Below are 19039 nucleotides of genomic sequence, written 5' to 3' on the forward strand. Positions count from 1 at the left end.
AGCGTTAATAGTCAAACTAATGCTTGACCGTAAAATAGAAAATCAAATAAATTTCTTTTGATGTGAAATATATATTTATATATATTATGACATTCATACGGTTGGATCGATGAAAAATATTTTAAAATAAAAATCTTAACTAAAATATAATTATGAAGCCATATTTTAAAATTAGAAACTAAAATATAAAATTTCTAAATCACGTCAAACTATATCACATATGGTATGCAAAATGATTGTTGGAAAATAAAAAAAATACAGTGAAGTCGGATTTAAAAAAAATCATACCTATATAAAAATATTCAGGATATATTAAAAAAATTCTGAATTTTATCGAGCCAAGCCGAGTTTGAGCCAATTTGCTTAACGAATACCTTTTTTTGTTCGAGCTCGAGTTCGTTAACAAGCCGAGCCGAACGAGCTCTTAATAAGTCGAGATCGAGCTTGTTCACCAACAGTTCGATTCGTGAACAGCCCTGCACACCGGTCTTCATATCAAACATTGAAGTCCCTCGTTATCCACAAGATTGTAGACTTTATATCTCTGTCTGTATTTTTTATTTTATTTTTCAAAATACGTAAGCTTCGTGTTCTCTTAAGCCCAAAAAATAGGCTGCATAATACACGTCGATAAAAATAATATCTTAGTTGTATAGTTTTTAGCTATTTTGTCATTATCAAATAGATATTTTTGGCAAAAAACTATTATATATTGTTGTTTTTTGCAATATATAGGAATACAAAATGTGGAGATTTTGTGCCTATTTCATTACAGCTTGCCATTAAAGAACCATCACTATATATAACATACAAATAGCAACGAGATGAACCCAGTAAAGTCGCAACACTTATAGAAAATACCCTAAACCCTGCGACTTCATTCAATCTAATTTTTATCAAATGGGGAAGATTGGAAGCAACACGAATCACATAAAAGTACTATTGAGCCACCTATCTACCATGGATAAACATTCCTCTGGTTTGTATTCTGGAGATGCGTGACCTGCACCCTAAATGCAAAAAACAACAGATATTGTTATTCTAATCGTTTTACTTCATCAAATTCATGCAATACTTCTAGTTAAACATAATTATATTTACCTTAACAGTAGCAAATGTCAATGAGTAGTCTTTATATGACAATATTTCAGTGTATCTGCGAACAAATTTAGTAGGAGTCATTGTTATTGACAGAATTATTCAATTACGAATGTAGTGATTTCAACTTTGCAAGTATTTATAAAGAAAAAACTGCTATTATAGCTAGGCAACACCAACACATACCCTCCTACTTGTCTATTGATAAACCAGGGACTCCATGGTTTAGTGACAGTTAAGTCCAGCGAATGTATCCATTTTTGTGTTCCAATGTATGGAAACACAAGATCGTGATCACCACTGTATTTTGCATAATTCGATACATAATGTCAAGATACTTAAAATCCATAAATTTTTTATCAAGCTCATGTATAAACTTCAGAACTCTTACTGATTAAAGTTGTGGATAGTTTGAAAAAAATTACCTAAATATTAGAGCTCGACAATCTGTTTGTGTTAGATTACGATGATATCCGATAGTACTGGTGATGTCGTATTGAAAAGTACTTGTACTATTTCTTCCCAGTTCATAGTGATCATCGTTACACATTAACCAGTCTTGTATTGTTTCCTGTTAGCCACAATTATATAGAAAAATATCCATGTACATATATACGTGTATGTAATTAGGTGTAATAATAAGAATATTCAAAAACCTATCAAGTCAGATGGATACCTCTCGAACATGAAGAGCTTTTTGAACTGTTTCATCGCTGGCCCAAGCAGTGGCGTACGCATAATTGTCGCCCTTCAGACGATTATAAAAAATATAGAGATTATGATTTAGATTAAAGGGTTGAACTGTTTCATCGCTGGCCCAAGCAGTGGCGTACGCATAATTGTCGCCCTTCAGACGATTATAAAAAATATAGAGATTATGATTTAGATTAAAGGGGGGGGGGAGAGAGGGAGAGAGAGAGAGAGAGAGAGGGAGAGAGGGAGGGAGGGAGGGAGGGAGGGATTACTCGACACCATGATTGCGGAAGACGAGATAACTGAATGGATTTTACGAGATTCATATTGGAGCTTTGAGGCATTTGTTGTAGCATTCTCTTCGTTGTCATCTCTGACTCACACATAGGTTCTAATATTTGGTGTTCATTTATATATTTCAGGCACTGAGCAAGTGCGCATACATAAATTTAAATTTTTTAGTCAGTACTCTAAATATCACTTCAAATAATATAGTATTAGTTGATGTACATAACTAATTTGTACATTGCCGCATTCTTACCTCGTCTACATGTAGTAAAGAGTTTTGACACAATCCATTGATGGAATTCAGGTTTGTGAAATCACCATTACAGTTTGCATCTGCAGACTGCAAAATTTTCATGATTCCATCACAAAACGATATAAAATTTGGTAAAATCTGCATTAGGATTTGGATTTAATTACCTCAAACATTTCATCTGATAGAAGTGCGAACTGATGTGCATAAGGTATCCTTGAATTGAAGTCAGTATCTATATCTGTGAGAGGATTCCCTCCCATGTATCCCTACAACAGTTTTGAATCTGAAGATTCAGTTATGTAAAAGAATTTCTGATCATTTATAAAGCAGTTATTTAAACAATTTGCTCCTCAGTTTTACAACATGCAAAATAAAAGCTTTAGAAAACAGAATGGCCAGAGCTTATGAACTGAAATAAAAATGGATAGTACATATATATGTGAAAAATATTTATAGTGTCAAATTTTTCATCTAGTAAACCAGAAGTCAGTTACCCACTTTGATGTTAACTCTTGGATAAGCGCCAGCTTCATTACCTGGAAAATAGAAAATTAATAATTACTGTTAGAATAAGAAATGAATAAACTGATATAAGAAGAAGGAAAAAAAGTTGCTGAAATTCGCCATATAGCTACACGTTTGAGTACCATTAATTATATCTTGAACTGCGACGGGGATAATCAAGCCAGCGTATGAAACACCAGCAACGTATAATGGATTGCTGAGGTATTTCGGATGCTTCACAAGCCACTGCACGAATAATGCAAAATTTGACTTCTTTTCTAACTCACATTAAAATGTTAAATATGTTGTATCAAAGGGCGGAACCAAGTGGGATCAATCTATACTGAAGTCTCAACTAACCTAAAGTTTTTAATAAGAAATCTTTTATGAATAAAAAGAACTTACTTAAAGCCTCAATCGATTATTCATTTTAGCTCCTGCTGTTTGTTATCATGGTTCCGCTACTTGATAATCATTAATAATTGTTTGCGAAACTGTTAGTTTACCTTTCTAAGAAACTGATCTATAGACGCTGCAGTTGCAGTATCACTAGTTTTGTAGGCTTCCTCAGTTTTTGCATAGGAGAATCCAGAACCCGAAGCATCCACAAATATGACGCTAGCCACCTACAAAAGTATTACTCTCGTAAGAGCAGAAACAGCTCAGAACTACTGATCCAGATTCACTGCTCAAAAATAATTATTATCATAATCACATTTTCTAGATCAAGAGTACTACTGCATTTTGTAAAATCTTAAAATAAAAAATTAGAAACAAGAGAAAATATCTAGACTACTCATTAATTGATTAAACTAACTTCCAAGATCGACATTACCTTTGTCCATGAGTATGGATTTATCTCCATTTGGGGTAAAGTGCCAACCACATTTGCATAGTCAAACTTAAGTGGACCTACAGTTTTACACATGCAGAGGAAATCAAAATTATGAAGAGAACCTGGCTATATATAGCAAACAACCTATATCTAGTATTTAGAATTTAGGGTGTTACCAATTTGATAAAAGAAGGGCCAGAGAGCAGAACAACCAGGGCCGCCATTGATCCAAATAATAACAGGATCGTGTCTGGGATTACGCTCTGATTCGACGAAGTAGTAAAATAACTGCAGATTTTCATCATTCTTTCCTAATCCAACATACCTGTCACCAACAATATATAAATCATCCATCTACTTCCCAAATTAAAATCGAATAGATTATATTCAACGTGCCCTAGTGTTATGGATAAAAAACTAAGGTTATTATTTGTTGTATTTACTGCTAAGGTTCGGGAGCTCAAGGTCTTTAATGGCTACTCTCGTGTTTCGTAACTTAACTCTGCCTTTACGAGATACCTACGTATCTCTGTGAATTAGAGAATCAAACCAAAAAACGTAGTTCTGATTTGTGGGGTGAGACCCCTTATATAGATATTGGTGGTCCTTGAATTGGACTTGGCATAGGAGACTTGGTCGCCAAGTCTCAGAATTAGAATGGAATTTGGAGTCCTAAATAGTAGGAAACTGCTTTCTTATCCTTCTAGGTCCCTTTGAGCCTAATCTGCAAGGATTTATGTCCTTATCAAGACTCTTCTCAATAGCTGATTTTTCCCTTATTAATTAATTACGAAATTAATTAATATTCAGGGTTTTTGGGCCTTCTTTGTTCCATCAGGCCTAATCTGGTTCATCAGGCCTTATCAATGTATTAACCTTTTTGGTCTGAATGTCATACATCTTCTTATTGGGCCTAGCAGCCCAAATCATGTATAATTACTGCAATATTTAATTACATAATCAGGATTTATTTATCTCTATCATTTGCCCCCCAACTTTTGGGAAACCGTATAAGATTTCGCAAAAGTTAAGTTCGTTCATTCCCTTCCAGGGTATCGTTTTGCGTAAAGTGTGGAGCGACCTACACGCTTACAACGATTTGCCTTGTACGTGGCTTCAGGGCCGTTTAAAAACTTCCACTTCTATTTTCTTACCTTCTCCCTATTTTTAGGAATTTTCCCTTTTTCCGAGATTTTTTCACATTTTTTTTGCAATTTTTACAAATATTCTCAAATTTTCAGCCCTTTTTCGACCAGGATCTTAGTCAAAATTTCGATCTGGATCCTAGTCGAATTTTGGGCCAGCTTTCCAATCCTGGTCGAAGGACTTCGACTAGGATCCACGACCTGGATTTTGGTCGAAAACTAGTGTCTTTCTTTGCTTCCTGGTCGTTTGGTTTCGACTAGGATCCACGACATGGGTTTCGATCAGGATCCTAGTCGAACCTTCGACCTGGATTTTGGTCGAAAGCTAGTGTCTTTCTTTGCTTCCTGGTCGTTTGGTTTCGACTAGGATCCACGACCTGGGTTTCGACCAGGATCCTAGTCGAACCTTCGACCTGGATTTTGGTCGAAAGCTTCTGTGCTCATTTGCTTCCTGGTCGTTAGATTTCGACTAGTATTCTCGGCCTAGGTTTCGACCAGGATCCTAGTCGATTATTCGACCTGGATTTTAGTGTAGGTTTCTGCATCCCATTCTTGAAAAATATTGTGCTTGATTCAGGAATTCGACCTCGATCCTGGTCTGGCTTTCGACCTCAATCCAATTCTATTATACCCGTAATTTTCGGGTGTCTGTTGGAAAGAATTCGAACAGAATTCACTAGCTGAAATTTGACCTCAATCCTGATCTATTATACCCGTAATTTTCGGGTGTCTGTTCGAAAGAATTCGAGCAGAATTCACGACTTAGAACTCGACCTCAATCCTGGTCTTGTTGGGCTTCCTTCTTATCCAATTTGGATTGGGCCTTATCTTTTTTTAGGGTTTTGATTTGGGCCTTCTATTTTTCCAAATCCTAATTGCATTTGAGCCTTTTATTTTTCCAAATCTTAATTGGAATTGGGCTTTTATTTTTCCAAATATTAATTGAATTTGGGCTTTTTATTTTTCCAAATCCCAATTGGATTTGGGCCTCCCATTGGGCCTCTTTATTAATATGGGCTTAATATATCAAAACACCATCTTTAGAATTTTCTAGAATTCTCGGGAATTTTTATTTAATTTCTTTGGAATTCCTTGGAATATTCTGGAATGTTCCATTTCCTGGGCTTTTTTCTTTGGGCCTTTATCCTTACTGGGCTTTTTGTCTCTTCAACTTCACTTTTTCTCCTATATAAAGGAGTGAGTAGAGTCTACTACTCCTCACTTTCTCATTTCTAAATTCTCCTTCTTTCTTCTTCTGTTAAGAATCTCAAAGCAATAACAGTAGGTCGGAGTATCTTAAGCCCCAAAGCCTTTTTTAGGAGCATTACTTCAGGTAAGACTTCTCCCTTTACTTCTTGTGCTTGTTTTTACATAGTTTGCATTTTAAAATTGTCTCCTTATGTGCCTTTTTTTTAGATGGCTGATAAGAAAATGACCCGTTTGGTCAAGATGAATGTGGCCAGAAAGTCCAATGAATTCCCCATTCAGTCAAAGTATACTTCCTTGATTGATATGATCAACTCCCGAGGGGACGAGTATCCGTCAGATGCGCATCTAGACGCGCACAACCATATCAGTGCCTTGCGGGATCCAAAGGAGCTGGACAAGTTGAGCGGTTGTTTCAGAATCAAGGATCCTTTCAAGCTAGTTCTTGCAGGTCCGGCTGACAGGGCCTGTCAGTGGAGGAAAGACGCATTATGCGTCTACAGGGATACTTTAAGGGCAGGTATTAGACTCCCCTTTCACCCATTCATCCCTGTTTTGCTAGCTGATGTGGGCATCAGGCCTTTCCAACTCCCTCCTAACTCTTGGAGGTTGATTATGTGCTATCTGTCGCAATGCGCCAAGCACAATGTCTTTACCTCTGTTGCTGTTTTTAGAAAGATTTTCCAGTTCAAGAACAGTCCTGACAAGAATCCGGGGTGGGTTTCTTTAAACCAGCGCCCAACCGTTCCCCACATAGTGAACGGGAAGTCCATCCCTGACAACAACTTGGGGTGGAAGAAAGATTTTCTGTTCGTCGTTTGGGAGGGTGGCGATTGGGGCACCCTATTTCGCTCGTCTTTTGGGCTAGCCGTAGATGGGAGCCCAAACGATCTAATTTTGTCTGAGGAGGAGACCAGAGCTTTCAACCTCCTTACGCAAGATAATGGGACTTCCCATTCTTGGGATCTTATCAGGGAGACCGTTCTTGTAGAACGCGGCCTTTCTCCCGTCCCTAAGAAGAGTACGTTTCCTTCCTTATCTAGTTGGTTTCGTTTCTTCTATCTTCTAATTTGCTAACTTCTCAACTCACTTATCTTATTTATTGCAGTGGCTGAGAAAATTGAGGAGGCTACAAAGCCTAAAGACCTGGAAACGACCAGGATGAAGCGTGCTGGAAAGGTCTTTAAAGACCCGCGCCTTGGGGATCGTTTCCCGGAGTTCCTACTCCAGGCAATGGAACCAGGCGACGAAGGCCCCAGCCAAATTTTACGTACCAAGCAAAAACCAGGGTCTTACTTCCAACCTGCTTGGGGAATCCGGGGCAAGGATTCGATTATCGGCAACACAGCGCTTGCCAAGGAATGGTCTAAGCATTCCATTTCCCCGGTTGACTATCAAGACTTTGTCCTTCAACAGGACTTGGAGGGTAACGAGCTTTTCGGAGCTCAGGCTTTGGCGACAGTACGTCTTTTTCCTTAGCCGTTCATAGTTGCCTTTTTGATTTTTCCCATCTCTTACTTTTGTTGTGTTTCTTGTGGGCGAACGCCCATTTTCAACGGGCGATTCACCAAGCCAAGGCTTGGAAGGTTGACCTCGAGGATGCGAACAAGAAGTTGGAGGAGGCCAACCAAAGAATAGAGGCCCTTGAAGCCCAACTTGCCTCATCTACTTCTGATTTGGAAACGGCCCGGGCTGAAAATGTTATCCTCAAGGCTCAAAAGGATAAAGCCTTTGACGGCTGGATGGACACTCAGGAGTTTAAGGATTTAATGGTGGAGCATGATGCCCTCATTCATCCAGTCAGCTATAAGGAAGGCTGGGACGCCGCGGTGGAGGCTATTCAGGACGAGTTTCCAGAAGTCCTTGAACAGTCTTCCTTCCCTTGTCATGTGTGAGTTCCAGCACTTGGGGGCGTTGCAGACAAGCTTGCCGATTTGATCAAAGATGGTCCATCGGGGAGTCAAGGCCAAGGCCAAAAGAGGAAGGAGCTCGAGTCCAGCTCTGAAGAGGAGGAATCTTCTTTTGAGGAGGAGTCTGAGCCAGTTATAAAGAAGGTCAGGGTAGAATAGCCTCCAAAGGAAGCATCTCCTAAACCAGTGTCTCCTGCAGCATCCAAAGCGTCCGAAGATAGTTCCGAGGGAACCTCTGCGGAGACTTCTGAGGGGACTTCCGAGGGACCGACTGAAGAGACATCCGAGGAAACTTCGGATAGTGGCTCCGAAGAATCCCAGCCTTCCAAGGCCTAATTTTTTTATGTATTTCTTCTTTCTTAGACAATATTGAACTTTGTAATTGACTTTTATTATTTTCAGTCGTATTTTGCCCAAGTATCGTCGTATTTTTCTTTCGATTTTTCAAACTCAAGTTTATAACTTGGTTTTATCTCTCACAATGCACCAATCTAATAGGCTAAGATTAAGTCGAAGGCTTTATATTATAACTTGCTATTCTTGATACCTTACATGAAATGGGTTCAGCCCTGATAAAATCTAAACATATCTCCTATATAGAAAAATCCTAAGCAAGCAAAGCTTCAAGGTGCTTTTAAACCTACTTGTCACTCTTACAAGTGAGAATCGTGCTTCAACTGTTTTACACATAGTAAACCTTCAGGTTTTGCGCATGCCAAGTTCTCGGGACTTCAAAACCATCCATAGTCTCCAGCTTGTAAGTTCCTCTACCCTAAACGCTCTTGACTTTGTACGACCCTTCCCAATTTGGGGCAAGTTTCCATTTCTGTCCTACACCAGAAGCTTCCACTTTCCTCAAGACTAAGTCACCTTATTTGAAGAACCTTTCTTTAACCATTAGGTTGTAGTAGAATGAAGCTTTTTTCTGATATTCCACTATCTTCGCATGTGCCTCATCTCGTACTTCATCAATTAGATCCAGGGCTAAACTTTGCCCTTCTTCATTTTCCTCAACATTGAAAGCTTGAATCCTGGGGGAGGAATGTGATATCTCTACAGGAACAACTGCTTCTGCACCATATGCTTACATGAAGGGAGCTGTTCCAGTCGTGACTCTACAGGTAGTCCTATAGGCCCATAGTATGGGGAGTATTTCATCCACCCAGTTATTCCTTGACTTCTCGATCCTCTTCTTTAGTCCATCCAGGATTATTCGATTTGCCACTTCCGCTTGCCCATATTGGCTTGCGGGTGAGCCACAGATGTGAATCGTAACTTAATTTCATATTTTTCACAATACTTCTTGAATTCCTCGTTGTTGAACTGTGTTCCATTGTCAGTGACTAGGATGCGGGGAATTCCATACCGGCACATAATACTTCCCCACAGGAATTGTGCAACCTGCTTAGTTGTGATCTTGGCCAAGGGTTTGGCTTCAATCCACTTGGTGAAATAATCAATGGCTATAATCAGAAACTTCCTTTGTGTCGTGGCCATGGGGAAAGGCCCTAGTATATCCATTCCCCACATAGCAAAGGGGATGGGCGAGTTGATAGAGGTCAGCATCTCGGGGGGTTGTCTAACAACTGGTACGTGCTTCTGACAACGGTCACATTTTTTCACATATTCTTTGGCATCAGCCATCATTTATGGCCAATAGAAGCCTAAACGGGTTATCTTATGAGCCAAGGCCCTGCCCCCCAAGTGTTGCCCGCATATGCCTTCATGTACTTCTTCAAGAGCCAAATGAGCCTCATCGAGCCTGAGACATCTTAAGTAGGGAACCACGAAAGATCTTTTATACAGAATTCCATCTATCAAAGAGTATCTTAGTGCTCGAACAACCAATTTGCGTGCTTCAGTAGCATCGTTTGGTAACCAACCGGTTTGAATGTGAGCCTTAATGGGATCAATCCATGATGTCCCCAGGCCTATATGAGCCACAAGCTTAACATCAATGCTCCGTGTTTTCAAAACGCGATAGTATACACTTCCAGAACTTTCTTCCATCTCAGATGGAGCAAACTTTGATAATGCATCTGCCTTGGCATTTTCCTCCCTTGGAATGTGCTCAACATGACATTCATCAAATTAGGTCATCACGGCCCTTACTAGGCGACATACTTAGCCATCGTATCATCCATTGCCTCAAACTCTCCCTTCACCTGGGATATGACCAACTTCGAGTCTCCACAGACTTTTAAGTTCTTGACTCTAAGTGTCTCTGCTAAGCCAAGATCAGCTATCAGAGCTTCATATTCTGCCTCATTGTTTGTGGTTGGGAAGTCTAACTTCATGGCATACTCAATTAAGAACCCATCAGGGCTTTGTAGAACCAAACCTGCTCCACTTGAATTCGTTTTTGATGCTCCATCAAAATAGAGAACCCAAGTATTCTTTTTCCTTATTAACCATCTCTTTATCCCCCTTCTCTTCCTTGTCTTGAGGTATATTATCTTCCTGCCCCCCGACTTCTTGGTTGGGTATGGTACATTCTACCACGAAGTCAACTAATGTCTGGGCTTTTATTGTTGTCCGTGGCTTATACTTGATGTCGAACTCTCCCAGCTATATTGCCCATTTGATCAACCTCCCACTAGCCTTAGGACTATGAATGATATTTCTCAGGGGCTGATTTGTTAGTACCTCAATTTGATGAGCCTGAAAGTAAGGACGTAATTTTCTTGAAGCCATTACCAAGGCTAGAGTTAATTTCTCAATAGTTGAATAATTCAACTCAGCACCATGCAGAATTTTGCTGACATAGTATACGGGTTTCTGGATTTTCAGTTCCTCCTTAACCAACACAGCGCTCAAAGCACTCTCTGAAACGGCCAAGTACAAGTATAAAACTTCATTCAAAGCTGGTTTGGCCAACAACGGGGTCTGGGCCATATATTTCTTTAACTCCTCGAAAGCCTTCTGGTTTTCCTCACTCCATACAAAGTCCTTAATATTTTTTAGTGACTTGAAGAATGACAAGCATTTGTCTCCTGACTTGGAGATGAATCGTCCCAGCGCAGCAACCCTTCCTGTGAGCTTCTGAACATTCTTGACAGTTTTTCGTGGTTCCATGTCCAGGATTGCCTTTATTTTATCGGGGTTAGCCTCGATCCCTCTCTTGGAGACCATTAATCCCAAAAAATGTCCAGACCCTACTCCGAAAGCACACTTTGTAGGATTTAACATCATCTTGTGGTACCTCAGGACCTTAAAAGCTTCCCTCAAATGGGTTATATGGTCAGTCTTTACCAGACTATTGACTAACATGTTATCGACGTAAACTTCCATAGTCTTTGGAATGTCATCATTGTGCATCTTGATTTGATTATATCCACTAAATCCATCCAAGAAGCTCAGCATTTCATGCCCAGCAGTGGCATCTATCAAAGTATCGATCCTTGGTAACGGGAAACAGTCCTTAGGACAGGCATCATTTAGATCAGTAAAGTCCACACACATCCTCCATTTTCCATTGGCCTTCTTCACCATTACAGAGTTTGCTAACCACTCTGGAAATTGAATCTCCTCAATGAAACCAGCCTCCAAGAGCTTCTCCACTTCCTGTTTTATAGCTTCTTGCCTTTCTGGAGCAAAACTTCTTTTCTTTTGTTTCACTGTCTTCCGATTTGGGTCCACATTCAGCTTGTGAGTAATCAGTTTCGGGTCTATGTCTGGCATATCAGCTGCTGACCATGCAAATACGTCACTATTTTCTTGCAAAAATTTCACCAACTTCCCTGTAAGGGGTTCCTCGAGCGTTGCTCCAATAAAAGTCACCTTCTGTTGGCTTTCCCCTTTTCTTATCATTCTCTCGGATATCCAGATCTTCAATAGGAAGAACCTGCCCCCGAACTCCATCTGCCCTCAAAGAGGCTACATAACAGCTTCTAGCCATTTTTTGGTCTCCTCTCTCTTCTCCGATCTCATCCCGGGTTGGAAACTTCATAACTGAATGGTAGGAAGAAGGGACTGCCTTAAAGGCGTGTATCCCTGTTCTTCCCATAATAGTGTTGTAAGTCGAACTAGCCTTCACCACCACGAAGTCCAACATCTGAGTGGCCTGCCTTGGTTTCTGTCATATGGTTGTTGGCAACTTGATTATCCCCTCTACGGGGCACTCCACTCCCGCGAACCCATATATTGGCATGTCGGTTGGGGTCAATTGGGGTCATTATATCCCATCCTCAAAAAGGTGTCATGGAGCAAGATATCCACTGAAGCACCATTATCCACAAGGACCCTTTTCACTGGGCTGTTCCCTATTATCGGGGTTATAACCAACGGATCGTCATGGGGAAATTTCACACCCTCCAGATCAGAATCATCAAAAGACATTGTTACTCCTGTCTTGGCCCTCTTCGGGGCTTCCCCAACAATATACATAACTTCTCGGGCATACGCTTTCCTGGAGTTCTTGGATAACCCAGCAGCAGTTGGTCCTCCAAAGATTGTGTTTATCACAGGCCCTCGGAGTCGGGGTCCTCCGAAGATTGTATTTATCACAGGTCCCCTAGGCTGGGGATTCCGCCCCTGATCATCTTGGTCCCTCCTACGATCTTCAAAGTTCTTTCTTCCATTATTATTCTTATCCCCTCCTTCTCCAGTATATTTGTTTAATCTTTCTTTTCGAATGAGGAACTCAATTTCATCTTTCAGCTGTCTACACTCATCGGTGTCATGACCAGCATCTTTGTGAAATCTGCAATACTTGCTTTTATCTAACTTTGCAGGATCAGCCTTCAAGGACCAGCATCTTTGCGAAATCTGCAATACTGGCTTCTAGGAGCATTCAGCTTAGCGTATTCAGTGAACTTTTGCCCAGGTCCTCCCTTCTTGGGGGTTGAATCAGGGTTTTGCTCGGTTCTAGGATACTTGTCCTTAGCGATATACTCCAGATCATTTTTCCGCTTCTTGCCTCCAGTGGGCTCATTACTCACTACGGTCTTCCTCATGCTTTCTTCCACCTTGATGTACTTCCCTGCCCTATCCTGGAGCTGCAACATGCTTTCAGGGGGACGTTTGGCTAAGGACATCTTGAAAAACTCATCCCTAGTTCCTTGTTGCAGTGCTATCATGGCTACCTTATCATCAAGGTCTGGGACTTTTAAAGCCTCCTTTGTGAAACGATTCAGATAGTCTCTCAAGGATTCCTTTGCTCCCTGCACAATGCTCATGAGGGATGCTGAACTTTTCTCATGCACTCTCCCACTGATGAACTGTTTAATGAAAGCCTGACTTCACTCTCTGAACGACCCAATAGAGTTCGGGGGCAAACGACTATACCACCTTTGAGCCATACCCGACAGGATTTGAGGAAAGGTCCGACACTTAATAGCATCATTCACGGGTTGCAACAACAGTGCATTAGAGAATGTTCTAACATGATTAGCGGGATCTCCCGTGCCGTCATTAGCTTTTATAGTTGGCATCTTGAACTTTCTTGAGATATGGGCATTCATTATATCTTCAGTGAAGGGCGGAGTAGGATCATCAGGATCTCCAAGGGGAAGAAGATTGCTTGGATCAGCCCTTGGGACAACAACCCTTCTCTGTACTGGACCATCCAGGTCTATGATATGGGGAGGATTTCTTCCCCTACGATGTACTGGGGGTCTGGTGGTCTGGTGCGCCTCCAAGTCGCGCCTCATCCTTTGAATCTCAGCCTCGTGAGCCCTGATCCTTTCCTATACTTCTTGGGGATTCATCCCTTGGGTGCTTTGAGGACGTTGGCTACCATCAGCTATCGGCTCTTTGCCAGCACGTCTCCTTCTTGGGGCTACTTCATCATTCGAAGATTCGGAGTCTCTCTCAGTGTAAGGACCAGAAAATTCTTGATCCTCAGGGATAGGAGCCAAACCTCGTATGTAGGGGGGCGAACGCCCTCGTGCTTCACTACGTCCAGCATGTCCACTTCCTCCAACCTCAGGGTAAAGGGGCATCCCATAAGGGGGTTAGTAGTAACAATAGTTGAATATTCGTACCCGATGGGTCGAGAATTTACAAGTGCATGTACTTGTTGAACTTGAGGATTTGTACCTTGAGTAGCCGAGGGAATCGTCCCTTGTAGCTGAGGTTCAGTTGCCCCTATCTGGGCTTCTCCTTGCGTGGTTACATAGGTTGAGTGAGGAGGTACCTCCACAGTTGAAGAAATCACTTGGGTTGTCCCCGTTGGTGTTTCTCCTCCAAGGGCTCTAATTGTTCTCCGTGTTTTCGCCACGGTTATTGTTGTGCTTTCCCACAGACGGCGCCAAATGTTATGGATAAAAAACTAAGGTTATTATTTGCTGTATTTACTGCTAAGGTTCGGGAGCTCAAGGCCTTTAATGGCTGCTCTCGTGTTTCGTAGCTTAACTCTGCCTTTACGAGATGCCTACGTATATCTGTGAATTAGAGAATCAAGCCAAAAAACGTAGTTCTGATTTGTGGGGTGAGACCCCTTATATAGATGTTGGTGGTCCTTGAATTGGACTTGGCATAGGATACTTGGTAGCCAAGTCTCAGAATTAGAATGGACTTTGGAGTCCTAGATAGTAGGAAACTGATTTCTTATCCTTTTAGGTCCCCTTGAGGCCAATCTACAAGGATTTATATCCCCACTAGGACTTATCTTAATAGCTGTTTTTCTCCCTTATTTATTAATTACGAAATTAATAAATATTCAGGGTTTTTGGGCCTTCTTTGTCCCATCAGGCCTGATCCGGTCTATCAGGTCTGGTCAATATGTTAACCTTTCCGGTCTGAATGTCATACATCTTCTTATTGGGCCTTGGAGCCCAAACTGTAATAACTGATCATGTAATCAGGATTTATTCATCCCTATCAACATTGGTTTTGAAGGCTAATATTACACTTTTCTTTGTAACCCCACTATGAAGGGTTGCAGAATCCAATCTATGGCGTAGTGTTATGAAACCTTGAAAGTCTTTAAAACTTATTCTTTATTGAGGCATGAATATATTAATGAATTTCTTTCAGTGACCTGTAAACAGATTTCAAAACTTCTTCTCATGTTTTGATTTTTTGTATTTTCCTTTTCTTCATTTCTTCCTGATTTCTTGTATAGACGTAGTATTATTTACATGTCATGATCTTGTGTTTACTTATCACGTCTACTGTTCATACAATTTCGCAATCTCACCAACAAATAACCTCCCTCGAGTATTAATGACTTCTCTAAAATATAATAAAGCCTATTTTTACGAAGTCATCTTATTTACAGATTCCTTATCCTTCTAGGTCCCTTTGATTCCTTATCCTTCTAGGTCCCTTTGAGGCTAATCTGCAAGGATTTATATCCTTATCGGGACTTTTCTCAATAGCTGATTTTTCTCTTATTAATTAATTATGAAATTAATTAACATTCAGGGTTTTTGGGCCTTCTTTGTTCCATCAGGCCTGATCTGGTCCATCAGGCCTGATCTGATCCATCAGGCCTGATCAATGTGTTAACCTTTTTGGTCTGAATATCATACATTTTCTTATTGGGTCTAGCAGCCCAAATCATGTATAATTACTGTAATATTTAATTACATAATCAGGATTTATTTATCCCTATCACGTAGTAAGTATAAGTGAGTATTGCCTTGAATTTAGTAACTTATAAGAATTAATATATATACGAAAAACCAAAAAAAAAGAATGAAAATGCATACAAGTTACAGTATAGGTACCCTGTACCCAGTTTCAAGCTTAAAAGGCAGTTTGCCAGGATATCCAAGCAGACTATTAACGTGTTTGTAAAAGAGCAAGGTTAAATTGGTGTTCCGGCAGCGAAGAAATTCAAGTAAAATCCATGTAAAAGTGTTGTTCATAAACTTTTGCCATGTATATAGAATGACTGACTTATAGTATGTTTTAGTATATAACTATGTATAGGCAAAGATTTTAATGCAAATAATCAACGAAATATGTAGCGGGGGGTGTACGCACTAGCACATGCAAAATCATTTATTTATCTTGCAAGTTGCAAGTAGAAAACAATTACGTTTTGAACAGAAGTCAATGCATGTCATAGAGCTCCTAATCCACAATCAAATTAAGGATCTAGCTACCATTCAAACTAAATGTAATATTGATTTCTAATTAACATAGATGCCGGATCTAGATACCATTTAATATTGATTTCTAATTAACATAGATGCCCCCGGGCTTTAATATTAATATAGCTCGTTATTCCTTTACTCCCTTCTAATTGTTTACATTTCTAATAAAGTGTCCGGCACGCATTTTAAGATACATAAAATGTATAGTTATGTAACTTGTCTTTACAATTTTCTTTTTCTGAATAAAAGTTGAATGTTTTAATTTTTATTCAGAAAAACAAAATTGTAAAAAAAAATTACAGAACTATACTTTATATATTACACCTTAAAATGCGTGTCAGACACTTTCTAAAAAATATAAACAATTGAAAAGGACGGAGGGAGTATATATTAAAGAATATTTAAATATTAAAAATTATCATAATGAAGATGATCTTGGTGCCCGTTTCGAAATTTGGATTATATATATATATAATTAGATGTAAATTTTATTTTAAATTTCAGACAAACAAATTTTAGTTATAACAAATACCAAAATTTGAAATGATAACTCAAATATTATGTCATTTGCAAATTGCAATCATCATTTGAAATACATATCAACGGACAATCTATCTACTACACCGGATTTCAAGTACATACCCGGTTTCAAGATTGAAGGGCAGTTGGCCCTTAAATCCTGGTAGAGTTTTGATATCAGTCTGTGAAACAGCAAGGTTGATGAAAAGCAGTTCCGGCAGAAGAATGAGAAGCAATAAACGTGAAACACTTCTGCTTATCATAAGCTTAACCATTGCTGCATATATATGTATCTAGAGCTTCGATTATCCAGAGATTAAATTTCTTCGCTTCTGCTTAGTGAAGGAGTACTTCATTTTATATAGGCCGGCCTTCACGTGTTTTTTAAGTTTTCCTGTTTTAAAATTATCCTAACACGTTTACCAAGATGAGATTTGTTTATTTCGGAGTACACGGAATTCACCATGCAAATTTAAGTAAGCGACATATCAATCAAAGTTTTCAGGATGAGAATGGTAGTTGCATGCGCAGATCGACTAAAATAATCCTGCAAATTGAAACCCTAAATAGGATGATTAAATATATCTGCATGTGCACACGCAGGTCTTCAATTTCTTTAACCAGATCATTCAAGTCCCTCGTGATCCACTGGTGAATTGTAATTGTACACCTATTATGTCTGTATTTTTTTTCATTCCTTTTTTTTTATAAAAGTTTGGTGTTTTCAGCCCAAAAAATAGCTTACCTGGAGAAAAAAAATCAGGAAATTGTTAAGTTTTGAACACAAACTTGATATAAAAAGACAAATCTGCACGTACATATATAGCACATTATTATTGACGGAGGAATTTGGTAGTAGCACATTATTGTTGACGGAGGAATTTGGTAGTAACAAAATTCGAGTTTCGTAGCCGAAAACAAGATCTGTGACGGTAGTTATTCGTCGGAAAACGTGAACAGTATTTGGTGGTAGTGATGAATTGGGGGCTAAGATTGCTTAGGGTTGGTGGTGACTCCTTAAGGCAACGTAGTTCTTGGGAACAAGAAGTCTAATGGGTTTAGATTTCTCATCCTGAGGTCCAGTAGGAAACCCACTAGAAAACGTCTTCTACTAGATTTAGGAATGGCCGCCAATGAGGCCCAACCATTAAGGCCCAAGACTCGTCCGCGGCTTCGAGACTTCGAGGCATCTCTCCGGCCGAGAATAACCCTCCACTACCAGCTGTTTTTCTAGTCCGCAGACGCAGGTATAGCCGTGGTTCACCCCAAATGTTGGACGCATCATTGTCCTCCGGATAAGGAGCCCCTACCAGATTGCAGGACAAGTGATCCCAAGCTTTTGGGTGCAAACTACAGGATACTCCGAAGTCTTCCAACGAGGACACCCATTGACTACTGTAAAGTGGCATTTATGTCCATTTAGAATGCTCTATAAAGGCTTGAATTGGTGTTTTATACTCAATATTTTGTGTGTTTGATGTGTTTTGTAGTGTTTTTGCATTTGATGTGTTTTGTAGTGTTTTTGCATTTCAGGCATAGTTGGAGGAATCAGGAGGTTTAGCATTGCAATGATGCTAAAATGGTGTTAGGAAGGTGTCTTGAATAAAAGCTCGTGGATCGCCATCTCAAACCAGTCAGAAAAATAAGCAGAAGAACTTTTTCCAGAAGGTCAGCGCGCACGCGCTGTTATAGCGCGCGCCCGCACCGAAGATGTAGAAGGACAGCGTACCTGCGCTGGTGAAGCGCGCGGTCGCGCCGTGTCGGGATTTCAGAATTCTGTTTCAATTAGAAGACTGATTTCTGGTCTTCTGGATTACTTGGGTTGCTATATAAAGACAACTTAAAGACGTTTTTCATAACAGAGCTTAAGGAAAAGGCAGCGAGAAGACCTATAGTACAATACAACCAAGGCGAAGAAGATATAGTTTATTCTTGTGATTCTTTATTTTAAGTTGTAATTTTGGATGCTCGTTTCTTGTTTTGTTGAACCTAATACTCTCGATTACGTACTTTGTTTATTTAATCATTTATAAGACCTAGTTTATTATATCATGTTTTCATCGGAACCCACGGTGATGATGAGTTCGGTTATGTGCTAATCGTTATCGTGGGGTTCTAGCGAATTTTCTTATAGATTTCAATAGTTAATATGTTTTGATACCTTAGTGTGTGGTGATTTTATAATATCCTAGTATTGGTTTTGCTTATTTGTCTTATGAGTGTCGCGAACTTATAAGATATTGTGTTAATCTCTAATGAAGCGACAGTGAATTTAGAGGTTTAGAACTTGCCATGCTAGCATAGGTTCATGTATTTGTTATGCATGATTCGCAGATAATTTTAACCATCTTACTTGCCCTATGTAATCATGATAGATAACTTGCGCATTAAACCGTTGTGTTGTCAAATTCTATAGACATATAGAGTCTAATATAATTGGTATCTATTTAGCTTCTATCTCTTTTGTGGATGTCTGGTAGTAGGGTAATCGTACATCGAAAGTTGCTGTTTACTAGTTTCATGTTACCTGATCAGTGTCATCA

At 39.7% G+C, this 19039-nt stretch overlaps 1 protein-coding gene across 2 annotated transcripts; it reads right to left on the reverse strand.

Moving 5' to 3' along the window:
* Positions 1-753: 753 nt before the first annotated feature.
* LOC141659153 (serine carboxypeptidase-like 3) lies at positions 754-16812 on the reverse strand. 2 transcript variants are annotated; one of them, XM_074465904.1, is made up of 14 exons: positions 16620-16812; positions 3848-3996; positions 3672-3748; positions 3343-3462; positions 2980-3082; positions 2831-2868; positions 2497-2598; positions 2333-2419; positions 2064-2216; positions 1775-1846; positions 1524-1669; positions 1285-1398; positions 1102-1156; positions 754-1010 (listed from the first exon to the last, which is right to left on the reverse strand). In XM_074465904.1, the coding sequence occupies exons 1-14, from the start codon at positions 16769-16771 to the stop codon at positions 927-929; spliced, it is 1452 nt and encodes a 483-aa protein (XP_074322005.1). In that variant the 5' UTR covers positions 16772-16812; the 3' UTR covers positions 754-926. The 2 variants fall into 2 exon arrangements, with proteins under 2 accessions (XP_074322005.1, XP_074322004.1); XM_074465903.1 differs by having other exon boundaries at positions 1775-1945.
* Between the last annotated feature and the right edge of the window lie 2227 nt (positions 16813-19039).

This window comes from Apium graveolens, chromosome 5 (assembly GCF_009905375.1).
Source record: "Apium graveolens cultivar Ventura chromosome 5, ASM990537v1, whole genome shotgun sequence".
In the NCBI taxonomy this organism is placed as follows: domain Eukaryota; kingdom Viridiplantae; phylum Streptophyta; class Magnoliopsida; order Apiales; family Apiaceae; genus Apium; species Apium graveolens.

What these genes read in the sequence shown, in the direction of transcription:
- LOC141659153 (XM_074465903.1), bottom strand. Translation starts at nt 16,771, where the DNA reads ATGGTTAAGCTTATGATAAGCAGAAGTGTTTCACGTTTATTGCTTCTC. An exon ending in AAGCTCTTCATGTTCGAGAG is followed by an intron (nt 1,670 to 1,774) that starts GTATCCATCTGA and finishes TGTGGCTAACAG; the next exon opens with GAAACAATACAAGACTGGTT. An exon ending in TGTCGAGCTCTAATATTTAG is followed by an intron (nt 1,399 to 1,523) that starts GTAATTTTTTTC and finishes TGCAAAATACAG; the next exon opens with TGGTGATCACGATCTTGTGT.